This window comes from Amblyomma maculatum, chromosome 11 (assembly GCF_055883805.1).
Source record: "Amblyomma maculatum isolate TAMU_Amacu chromosome 11, ASM5588380v1, whole genome shotgun sequence".
NCBI lineage: Eukaryota > Metazoa > Arthropoda > Arachnida > Ixodida > Ixodidae > Amblyomma > Amblyomma maculatum.
The window spans coordinates 32,976,981-32,989,781 of NC_139354.1; the positions used below are offsets into that span (position 1 = coordinate 32,976,981).

Sequence of the window (12,801 nt, forward strand, 5' to 3'; positions counted from 1 at the left end):
GTCTACAACAAGAAGGATCTCTCAATCAGCGTGCCGTTTTTGTTACTTTTCAGACCCGTCTTCTTCGTATATCGCGATGAACAATACCACAACTTCGCCACAATCGGCGTGCTTTTGGCGGCCGAGCTCATCAAGGAGGCGAACGCTCGCTCCCTGCTGGACTGGAAGGCGGCGAACAAAAGCGCCAATTGTCGCATACAGCGGTACTTGAAGACTCTGGGCAGCGGGGGCGACCAACAGGAAATTCCTTCGGCGACCGCAGTCTTCACGTGGGAGGTGGCAGTGAACGCGGCGCTCCGGAGTTTGGAGAAGTACGTGAAGCGTAACATGTCACCAATGGAGAAGATCAAGCATGGGGAACAGCTGAAGAGAATATTTTTCGAGCGCTTCTGTATGCTTAGCTGCGCTTTCCCACCTGTGCCTCACATCAGCAACATGCAGCGCTGCTTGCTTCCCCTGATGAATGTGGATGAATTCGCTGACGTCCACGGCTGTCGCCCCGGGAGCGGTATGTACCCCAGTGATAGGTGTGGGGTAATGTGACCGCCTCGCTGTGTACATTGCAGAACGCTCGCTGCGCGAGTTTTGATGATGTTAGACGCATTGCATACATGACACAAATTATATTTAAGACAATTAAGAAAGTATATATTTTGCGCTGGAATGTTGTTGTTTGTTGTGCGCGCATAAAACGACCTTGTGGACTGCCAGTAGAGCAAAATACTTTTTTAACGTTGTCGATATCACTGAGCAGTTGCTAGCGATTCTTTAGGAATGCTGGATCGAACGTCACAATGTCAAATTAATGCGCTTAAGCACTAAAAGATTTTCGCTGCCTTTCAATGTTTGACTATTATATATAAAGTACACTAAACTTTATTTTTGTATTTTCATGGCAAACGTAATAATGGCGAATAAATTGTTTAGTGATCAACTCACGGTGAGCTCAGTTGACTGGAATACTTAAGTTTTACGCTGTTTGACCTAATATTTGTCGGCCTTTCAGACTGTGAGTGCCGCAGTCGGCCAAGCTCTTTATTTTTGTGGGAATCATTGTGTCATGCAGTGGTGACAGCAGTGCAGCAATACAGAAGTTATGGAAAGATCCAAAATGCTCCCAAAGGAAGCTTCTTATTGAGCTAGCTTGGAAGAAAAAGCTACTTGGCGGCGTAATACGACTTCAGTGAGGTGAATGCGGCTTTGAGCACAAAAAAGACGCTTTATTAGGTTACAAAGAAGAATCGGCACGGCGTTTGAGACCCTTAAGTAAATACTCTAAAACAAGTGCTACAGTTTACTGGCACCATCAATGTATTTTCGGACGCACACCATGCGCAATTTCAGGAGGCGTGCGTCGCCGCCAGGATGCTGTCGGACCACCAGGGGCAACTTCATACCCCCCAGTTGGCTTCGTCGACTGACTATCTTGTGCAGGCAGAAATAAAGGCACTAATATTATTCGAGAACTCTGTGGCAACGAATGGGAACCCAGATATTCTAATGCAGAATAATGCGTGTTTTTACAGGCTATAGGCCGCTTTCACGAACAAGGAAAGGAACTTTGAGAAGCAATTATTTCCTGCTCTAGCTTGTTGGAGCGGTGGTAGAGCGGCAGGCTCTGCTCTATTGGAGGGGTTTGTGAAAGTCTTGAACTTCATAGTATGATAGCATGTCATGGTTTTTGCTTTGACATGTCGACTGGTGGAAATTGTGTTAAACGGGACAAGTCGATGACCGTGAACGGCTAATTTTCGAAGTGTGTTGGCTGTGAGCAGTGCTTTCATTAAAGAAAGAAAAAAGGTGTTGGTGTCACTGCAAGTTCTCTGGAGTGCTCATGCACAAAATGGCTTTGTGAGCAGTGTGACATCGAGAGCTGTGATGCAGAAAATGATGACCTACTTATGTCACCGCATTCACTTTCTGACTTATTGAAATTATTGAACTCAAAGAATTATATCAGGTGCCATCATCTCTCTTTTCCAAAAGGTTGACCAGCTGCTGCTAAAGTAAACTATGGATGAATTGCAAAAATGAATGGAGACTAGCCAGTAATCGATTGATTTTATTTCGCGTAAATACGGTAAGGTACTTGCCTCGACTACTGAATAGAATATTTAATTGAAATTTATGTCGCATATAAAAAGATTGTTGTTAGGAAGTCAGGTAAAAAGCTGTTAAAGTAGCTTCAGGGACCCTGACAGGGAGACTCCGCCACGTCCACTCCAGGCGAGCAGCAGCTGCATGCGACGACGCTCTCGACGGTCTCGCCCAACCACCGGCCGAGCACTTTCTTTTAGTTTCTGTTCCTGATACCGTTGCCATGACAACGATACAAAGCTTCAGTGCATTTTCTCCTAAGTGCTGTGAGCCTAAGTTGGATCGACAATGAAAAATTGCTTTGGAAACTTCTTACCTCTGGCTCCTCTGGCTAAGAGACCTCTGCCTAGGAGATCCCTTCAGACATTCACAAGAGTGCCTTAAGCGGGATTGGCTCATTGATAACTTTATTGTTCCAATAGATAAGAAGTCCTCCTACTCCCCGCCCCCGGCACTCAGGCCTGGGGGACACGAGCAGGGACCTCCGCGATCAGAAGCCTTCAAATAGGTTTAGAATATTCGCGCATTCTTTGGCCAGGTGGATGGTTTGTTGATGTGGAGCAGGGACCGCACTCTGCAGCAGGGCTTCCCTGCCTTCTACAATTTATACTTGCTTTAGCGCATTCCAAGATTATGTAGTCGAAGGTCTATCTCGCCCTCCAGTGCTTGCACGTATCGTTTTGTCTCATCCATCCGAACGTAATATGCCTACACCAGGATCACGAATTTTTTAACTTGTAGGCGCCGCCATGCGACTGCCTTCTTGTTTCGACTTTTATCCGGTGGTGCCACCAGTTTCCTGTTTAACTTATAATTTTCGAGAATTGCCCTACAATTTTGCAGACGCTCGTCCATATTCCGGCGGCGGCTGCGCAGTTACCCGGAAATAGAGAGCTCGGGCTAGCTCGTGGGTCGCCTATTACCATGAACGTACTCGTGGCGCGGGGTCGAAATCAAGGTTAATTGATCTTTTTAGCCATCTGCTGGTCAGAATCCTTGCCAGTTCCGACGAGATCATACCTTTTACAAAATTCCAGACAGTCGTTTTGCTATTGTTAATTATAAAATTGGCTTCCATTCCGACGCAAGCGAGCGCTAGCGCAACTTCTTCAGCCGGCCACGTGTTGCGTGGCCTCTAATGGTTTGGTTTGGTTTGTGGGGTTTAACGTCCCAAAGCAACTAAGGCTATGAGAGACGCCGTAGTGGAGGACTCTGGAAATTTCGACCACCTGGGGTTCTTTAACGTGCACTGACATCGCACAGCACACGGGCGCTTTGCTTTTCGCCTCCATCGAAAAGCTGCCGCCGAGGCCGGGATTCGATCCCGCGTCCTTGGGAACAGTAGTCGAGCGCCGTAACCACTGCACCACCTCTAATGCCTCGTGGCCTCTAATGGTTACCTATGATATGGAGCACCTCGGCGGTTGACTGCGAAGGTGACCGTCGCACGCGACTTGCCACTTTGCACATGGCGTATGCTTAGACGGTTGATAAATAATAATAACAGACGCTCTCTACAAGGAGCGTTTGGCATGACGTTACTTCATTTGTCACATGCACACATTTAGTTCAGCATACGCGTAAACGAAACCGCAGTAGCAACTTCAGTCCACTGGCGACATCTGGTTTTTTGCCTGGAACTATTTTATGCCATCAAACCGACTTCCTTCTTTAGTCCTAGCAGAGGCCAATCATCTGAAATAATTGATCTAATGGAATATAATAATAGAAAATAATAGAACTTCAACTCTCACGGATGTTGCTGTTGGTGAGAAGAGGCCGAACGAACGTCTGATGCGCCGTTCATGACAGATGAACATAATGAAAAACTTTCAGAGATATCGAGATAGTCGGCATGTTTACGCCCCACCGGTCCCTCCCTAACCCTAACCGAGGCCTTCCACCCTGTTCTTCTTCATGCCAGCTTCCCCGATCAGTTCCTCTCCTCCTACAAGCTGTGCGGGAAACCGGGATACTTTCTTCACGATCTCATCGCAAGCCCTACCTTCTCAACCACAGCGGAGCCATACTGGGAGACTCTCCTGGTCAGCTCCACTGCTACAGACCAGCTCTGGGTCATCACCAACGCCCTGAATAAGATAACCCTCCAAGGGCTGTCCTTTGCTCTGTAAGGGCGGGCCTTAAGGGCTGGCTCGTGCCTTATAAAAGAGGGGGGTCTGCACCCCTCAAATTGTTTTGGCAGTAAAGGGTTTCGCCAACACCTTCTCACACCCTACATCCTCGACCATAGCGGAGCCATACTGGGAGACTCTCCTGGCCAGCTCTACTACTACAGACCAGCTCTGGGTCATCACCAACGCCCTGCATCAGATAACCCTCCAAGGGCTGTCCTTTGTTCTGTAAGGGCGGGCCTGAAGGGCTGGCTCGTGCAATATAAAAGAGGGGGGTCTGTCCCCCTCAAATTGTTTTGACATTAAAAGTTTTCACCAACACCTTCTCACACCCTACATCCTCGCCCACAGCGGGGTCATACTGGGAGACTCTCCTGGCCAGCTCCACTGCTACAGACCAGCTCTGAGTCATCACCAACGCCCTGAATAAGATAACCCTCCAAGGGCTGTCCTTTGCTATGTAAAGGCGGGCCCTAAGGGCTGGCTCGTGCCATAGAAAAGAGGGGGGGGGTCTGCACCCCTCAAATTTTTTTTGGCAATAAAAGTTTTCGCCAACACCTATCCCTTACTGGAAAACCCAGCAACGATGACGAATTGACTCAGATGCGACATGCTATGTATGTTGGCTTCCATGGAGGAAGGAAACAACTTAGGAGAGGCCCTTGCCATTCCCAATGCATTGGAGAAAGTGTGGCGGAAGTGACGTCAAAATGTAGGGTTAGCCAAGTCGGGCCATCAACGGCATCGCTGTTGCTATGAAAACTCGGGCCACTAGCAACAGCGTTGCTAAGGGCCCGAGATACGTGAATGTCGCGGAGGTTGAAAACGCGGATGGTAAAGGAGGAGGAGGAGAGACATTGCAGCGTCCGGTCGTGGCGCGGCCGCGCGGCCATGCCGGCTTCAAAAAAGTGACGTCAGGGCCTCTCCTAAGTTCTTTCCTTCCTCCATGTTGGCTTCCTACACCGAAGTACGCCGCCATGTTGGCATTGCGATTTTAGTCTACGGAAGGGTCACGAACGTTAAACTAAGAAAATAGCGTATGCAGCACTAGTTTGCTCTAAAGCTCGATCTTAAATGGCGTTTCTCAAATGCGAATTTCGAAGTATGCTTATCTATATGTTCATATGGCGATTTTATACCGCAGTGTCAGATCGTTGCCTAAATACTCGCCGCGGTTTGGTAGCGCTATAAGGGATTGCTGAGATTGAAATGCTGTGCTTCCGCTTCCGCGTGAGCTTTCGCTTCTCGGAGACGACGGGGTCACCACGCAATTTTAAGGCTTGGATTTTTCGCCGGTATGGATGAAGCCACACTTCGTCCATCACAGTTCTTCGAGGCCCGCGTGGGCCAGCTCTGCCTCCTACTCCGCTTGGCTGAGTGCACTGTGCACGAGCTTTATATTTGTCTAATTGCTTTTTGCAGTTTCATATCATGTGATGATGTCTGAAACTTCACCGCATTCATTGCGTTGGTTCTTTTTGAATCTTCTAATGAATCAATGAAAAATTTACCATTTGCACGCATCTTGCCCAGAGAGTTGGTCTTTTGGAGCGCGACCACATTCAGAGTCTGTGCTCCCGTTCCTGCCATGGTTCTCTATGCTATCTGCGGTTATTCCTCAATCAGGGGTGTCGTGGTGTGTCAGCAATAACTCCTCGCATGAAACATTACAAGTGGCTTGAAGAACGCTGGTGTAAGAAACGTGGCTGTGTTAGCGACAAGGCCTATCATCCTAAACTTTAGTGTGGGTGCTCCGGGTTCTCGCCGTCCGCTTGTACTTCCGCTGTTACAGCACGCTGGAAGAGAGGTTTGCCACCGCACAGCTCTGTTTTATTTCCGGGGCACCTATATACGACGGCATTATCTGACCGGTCACTATTACAAGCGCGAACGCATCGACCCCCCCGCTTCTGGCATTGGTATGCATTCCTCGCTCGGAATTTCCGTCAAAGTGATTGTGCACCGAATGAATCTAAACAACGCTGAAGTTCCTTGAAGGCTCCCACTTTTGCTTCCCACATGAATGGCTGGTCTGCTTTTGCTAGATGGGCCAGAGAAACGACGCAGAAGAAATTCTTGATGAATCGTCTGTTGCAAGTACACTGTCTTAGAAATCTGGGGGAAAAGTTTCCTGGCCGGCAGGCTGCAGGAACTAGATAATGGCGGGTGCCTTGTTAGTGTCAGGACGTACACTAGCTCGCTGGCAACAACATTTGCTTTATGATGGTCGCCTTAAAGGCTCGCACGCTTGTCGTAGAGTTTTCTTGCAGAAACTTCAGTCAATTTTTAATAAATAATTGATTTTCTGGACCCTGAACTACTGCTGCCTATTCCGCTATATCTGTCAGAACATCTACTTTATAGTATTCCTGTGCTTAGAGCAGAAAGGAAAATGCCATGTTGTGGTACTACTATTTCGACTTTTGCCGGCTGACGGAGAGGGGAATTACCTGAATTACTGACCATGAATTACTGACCAGGAATTACTGACCAGGAATTACTGACCATCGGACCTCAAGTCTTGCCACGCATCTTTCCTATTTTTCAGGGCATCGTGGCCTCGCAAGAGGTCGAGACCTTGTATCACATGCTTCCTTCACTGACACATGCTTTGCTTTACCTCACTACTCTCTTTCTTCTCTCTCGATGTTAAGTTCACCGATGCTCCCTCCTCCCCTCCCCCTTCCCCTCTCTGTGCTTGCAGTGATTTGGGGCTTAATGTGAGACCGGCGGCTCAATCGACATAAATGCCCGCATTAAACGGCGTTGACATCCTTAGGCATCCAAAATATTGTTTTGGAAAATCGGGTGTGGCTTTAAAGAATCAATTTATATTTTTATTTTACTTCTAAAACAGAGATTATATTAGTGAACATTGTGGAAAGCGATACTTAGAACCAGCAAGTTGAATAGCAGTCGATGCATGCCTTTTGCGCGCACTGGTCAGAAGGGGAGAAACTGGTACGTATCTTTTTTGGCACATGACTCCTTTCGCCGAATTCGCAAAAGGATTTGGGCTCGCTCAAGAAAAAGGAACAATATAGAGATAGGGGAAAATTTCAAGGGCATGACGCAGCAGCGGCTTGTAGTCCTCTCTAATTACGCCCGCACTCATCAACGTAGAGTCGTAATAGTTTACGTGAAAGACCACGCGACATATTTAAACCGTCGGTTGTCCCTGAGCCATACAAACACTCCTTTAGTGTCATCGTGGGTATTGAAGAAAAGGTCGTGGGTTCGAGTTCCATCTAATGAATAAAATTGTTGATGCATTTCTTATACTGAAGTCCATTAATAGGTGAAATTAACTTGTATGAGACAGGTCGAGATTGTTATTGATTCTGCCATCACGTTTTAATAACTTTTATTAGATGCATGACGTCACATTTAACGTGAGTTTGTACGTTTTTTGAAATTTCCGCATGGGGTAACGTGGCTGCCATGCCATGACCATGTCGATCAACCAGAATTTTCCACTCACAGCCAATGACGCCGACTCCGGCTGTGCCGTTAGAAAGGAATGAAACGGCACTGGGATGCACCTGGAGCGCAGAAATAGAATGCCTAGCGTTTCATAGAATTTTTGTAGCGAAAGCTGCACTACTCTAGTCAGTGCCGAGTTCCGCGTGGTCAGCCGGAGCGAGAACTGCGCATGCGCCGTTGCCATGGCAACCAGGGACGCCGCTTCGCTACGCCGGTATCCACCTCTACGTCGACGCAGGACGTCACGCCTCACCGCCGAGCATGCGCCTTTACCATGGCAGCCAGCTGCGCAGATCCACAGGTGTTCAGCAGCTGCACCTGGCTACGGAGCTTGACGTATAAAAGGTCCTGAGGGTATGAACTTTTCTAATAAGGTGCTTCATGGGTGAAGAAGTTGACAGTGAGTGCGTGTAGTGCGCGCCATCTTCGCCGGCTGCGAGAAGCTGCTTCAGACAACCCAGAAATCCTTGCTTGGCGGAAAGAGGCGCGTCAGCGTAGGAACCAACCAACTGTTCGTGTACAGTTTTTCAGAACAAATAAAGAAAATAAAGGCGAAAAAAAAATGAAGCTCGAAGGAGCAATGATGAAGCGAGAGGATGAAGCGAAAGTTCGACTTTGACTTAGTATCGGATCCACACGTTCAGAATACTCATGGGGAACTGCGATTGACTTGGTCTGGCAACGAGAAACATTCAAATTTACATCCTGTGTGGGAAAGGTTGAAACGGCGGCAAACTATTTTACAGGCCACCTATCAGACTTCGTCTCCATGAAACCAATGAACGTAGATGAATTATAAGAATAAACTTTGCACTTTACAGATATACAAATACGAAACTGTATCTTCAAATGATTAACAGGTGTAGCCAAAGTAAAGCTAAACCAAGGCTAAACAAAGCTGAGCATAGCTCTCGCTACATATATCCTGGCCTAGCTGAGGTAAGCCACCGGTAATTTTTTTCGGGATAACGATGCTATTTTTTGCAAGCGTTGGTGTATCGCAGGGGAACAGTCCCCGTCCTGCTGTTATGAGACGGCGAGGAGAGATCTGAGCAGCACTAACGCTACTATTGACGTGCTGGTCTAGGATGCCACGAATGACATTTGGCGGTCTATCGAACGATATAGACAGGGACGCACGCTTCGCACGTGAGCTGCATTAAACGGTTCCGTCGACCGATCGCAGGCAACACGGAAATTAGACCGAGACGACCACCGGAAGGTGAACGCTGCTGGCAGGTTCATTACTCGAAGCGCGGCTGCAATAGATGAAGAAAAAGAAAACAAAAACAGAGGTAGGGGAGGAGAGCGAACAATGGCAGAGGCGGGAAAAGAAAGGGGTGTGCCAGATCAACCGCAGAGGCCGCGGCCAAACGGATGCTCCAACGCAAGCATTCTGAGAGGAAGCGCTCGCAAGTTTGACAAGCCAGGCGTGCGGGGCCCGATTTGGTCTGCCGCGACAGTCGGCCGGCAGCCTCGGACACAGCTGTGGGCATCGCGATGCCTCGGTACTACTGCGCGCACGACTTTCTCGCGCCCATGAACTCGCCGTATGCTGTGTGGTGAACCGAGGTTGTGTCGGCGACTTCGCTGCCCCAAAACGACAGGCTACGAAACGGTGACCTTTGGCGCACCTGGGAGTAAAGGTAAGATGACCTGACATGCAGCATTTTCGTGTTCAAAGAAAAATTTTCCCACAAACCCGATTCGTGAGAGAAAGTTTAGAATGGGATTTTCACGAAGGTGGTTAATGACTTAGCGTACTTTCTATTTTAGTGTGCCAGAATCAGTTGCAGATAGCGTCCCAGAATTGCGTACCACTGATTGTACACTGCGACAGCTCAAAACAATTTCTGCATTATTAGCTATCACACAGAAATTCAGCTCTCCAAAGGAGCCGTTGGAGTCCACCGTTTGGCGGTGAGACGATTGTGCTTTAGTGGTTAGTCGTCCGCCTAAAGTTCAGGCATTCAGGCATTGCTGTCTAGAATTTACGAATTGTATACTGTGACGATGCGCTGCTACCGGTGTAAGTGCTGTATGCAGCCATTTAAACCGAAACGCTCGACTAAAATAGCTTCCCGAGTTTCAATCCTCTTTGTTCCTTCATATCGAAGTGCATTCCGTATCGATTTTTTTTTCTGGACCATGACTAAAGTTGCATTTTACACAGCTATTCATATTTAGTTAAAGTAATTCTACTGGCACTGTCACCACAACGATGGCGAGTTAGGGAAGATGCTAGGGAAATTAAGGAAAATTCAGCTGGTATGAGAGAGTAACAACAGCTGCCACAAGTATCCTTGGATAGGTGTATAGGAAGGGAGACGAAAAAGTAAAGCTAATAGAAAACGAAGGAAGTACGAGAAACAGACGGTTCCAAACACAGCACGACGACACGCGAGGCAATTCAGCCCTCTTCGAAACATGGAAATTTAGGCTGGAGCTTTCCGAAGGCAAGAAAAAGAAGAGAGGCTAAGACATCCGCCAAGATATCAGGATCCAATCGCGCCGAAAAGTATTCGGGGTAAAAGCAGAACTTGAGGAAATATAGCATGCAGGCGCGTGGCGAAGCCGATGGTAGATGAAGAAGCAGAGGAAGCAGGTTTTGTTAAAAATTACAGTGAACTAGAACATCTTCTAGTTCACTATGAACTGCACTGAGTATAGAGGACAACAACCCTGGCCAATCCTCCCTGTGGGTACGTGCCATATGTGTATAAAGGCGAAAAGAAGAAGACTACCTCCTATCGAAGGGTGCAAAAACAGCCCCCAGTCCCCTTTAAATCACTACGCTAATTTTATAGGGCAGTCATCACAAAAGCGTGACCAAACACACCTTGGTTGGTGTGTCGCATTTCGGAAGTGTCCGCCAGGAGCAACGACCAAGGAAATCTAACCCCGGTGCTCGTGACTGCCGTCGTGGATGTGCTCCTGCCATTAAGTCTAGGTGGGAACATCTGTCGCTTTGTTAGTTGATGTGATACGTTCTAAGTAGGCCTCAGGGGGTGGCTCAGTACCCGCCCGGAGTGCTCAGATATGCACCGCTTTTCACACCGAGAGCTTTCACCTAGAGGATTAGTTTATTGCGATGTCTGGTTCTCCATGTCAGCACTCACAGCGGAACCGACAAAAATGGTGTCTATTCATTATGGTAGCTTAAATGCTATGGTGCATTGATACACTTGCTGCACTGTCCGTGACAGAGGAGCGATAGGCAAGGGCTATATGTATTCACTTGCGTGTCTTTTCAGGCTTGGGTATGCAGCCATTGTGCGTAGTGAATGAAGAACTCAGCTTGCTTGAGCTCACTTCTTTTCACAGGACTTAAGTGGTGAAGTTGTATTCCACCTAAGCGCTTTTTAAGCGGGCTTTATCCTGTAGCATAGCTCATGCCTTCCCATGCTGGCTACATAAATGGAATCTTTAAATGCTTGACGAGCAGAAATAGAAGTTGGTCTGTTATAGGGTGCTACATTCTAGTCACAAAGTGATTATTATCACCTAAAATGCAGCTATTATAAGTTAGAAAAGAACGAAACAATGAATTGAAAGTGTCGTCATCGCTTGATGATTCGCCTTGCGAAACGTATGCGTCGAACATCAATTTTTCCGATAGCGGAGACTACGCTGAACAACTATTATTTGTATTCGATGCTTGTTTTTTTTTTCTCCGGCAAATAACTACACGGGTTTGAACCGAAGACCGGGAAGGTATGCGATTCCGGTTTTCGTGGCAGTAGATAACGCGTCTTTTCCCTGAAAACACTATCAGCAAAAAATGAAATAAAAGCCAGCCCTAGTGAAAAAACTCAATGAGTCACAATAACATTATACAGATTTCTCATACTAAACTCATAGCAATGTCATACAATCTCATATATTTTTCATACGTTGAATGAGATCTGTATGAGATGATAGGAGATTTATACGAGTTTAGTATGAGCTTACTATGAGAATTTGTATGAGGTTATTGTGTCTCATAGGGTTTTTCGCTATGGAGATAATAATTTACAAGAGCAATAAACAAACATAGTAGTCATAGGTGTTTCTTTAACAATATGCAGATTTTTCGGCTCGCCCTTTGCAATAACTACGCCGACGATGGCATCGGCAAGCCGCTCCCGGGAGATAAAGGCGTGGTGTCCGCTTTCCCTGGCCGGCCGCTTATACCTTTATGCGCTTCACGGGTACTTCATCGAGGTAACGTTCACGGCCGTCTGGAACCTGGTGGCCTCTGGAAGCCTCGATCTACGAGGCCACAGCAGCGTATGGAGTCTCGTCATCTACTCTGTTTCCTGCGCCGTCATGGAGAAGATCAGTAGCATCCTCAAGAGGAGGGGCCTTGCGGTCCCTGCCAGGGCTCTGGTCCACACCTGCTGGATCTACGCCTGGGAGTTCTCCACGGGTTTTGTGCTTAGGGCGATGGGATGGTGTCCCTGGGACTACAGGAACTTCCGATACAACGTTGCTGGCCTGGTGACGTTGGAGTACGCTCCGTTGTGGTTCCTATGCGGCGTGCTTTTCGAAGTGCTACTCCTGCCCAACGTGAAAAAACTGGTGTGGTTACACCAAGTGGAACCTCAAATGACTGGCATTAACGGGCCCGATGTTGCAGTGAGTCACGCGAACAATGGGCACTCATCTATGATTTCGAAGCGTGATTGAGAACACGTCCATAGGACCAAGAGGACAGTCTCCAGTGTGGCTGTGGTTGTGTGAACAATACAGGAACAAAATCTCAAGATATAAGCACATCATCGCTCGTTTCATCTGATTTTTCAGAGGTAGATTGTTACAAATGTGTTAACAGAAAACTATGAATTTCCAGTGACGCTGCCGAATCTGCTGATACAATCCAGAAGCACTATGTGGTAAAAAGTCGCACTAAAGGGTCCCTTGCATTAAACAGTGCTTTCACAATAAGACCGCTAGATACTTTATCACCACAATTATGATCTCGTGTTCTTGCACCAAACTTAAATAAAATCTCCATCTGAATGACACTAGCGCTTTCTGTTGCAGTATGCCAAAACCGCCACTGTTTATGCTATGCGTTTTTGGCGCTACACGCACGGGACAAGTACAA

General features: G+C 47.4%; 1 protein-coding gene across 1 annotated transcript; it reads left to right on the forward strand.

Annotated features, from left to right (window-relative positions):
• Window positions 1-11,816: 11,816 nt before the first annotated feature.
• Window positions 11,817-12,380, forward strand: LOC146173440 (transmembrane protein 229b-like). Its single transcript, XM_084585194.1, has one exon. It carries the CDS (start codon window positions 11,817-11,819, stop codon window positions 12,378-12,380), a length of 564 nt encoding a protein of 187 aa, XP_084441320.1.
• Window positions 12,381-12,801: the final 421 nt, after the last annotated feature.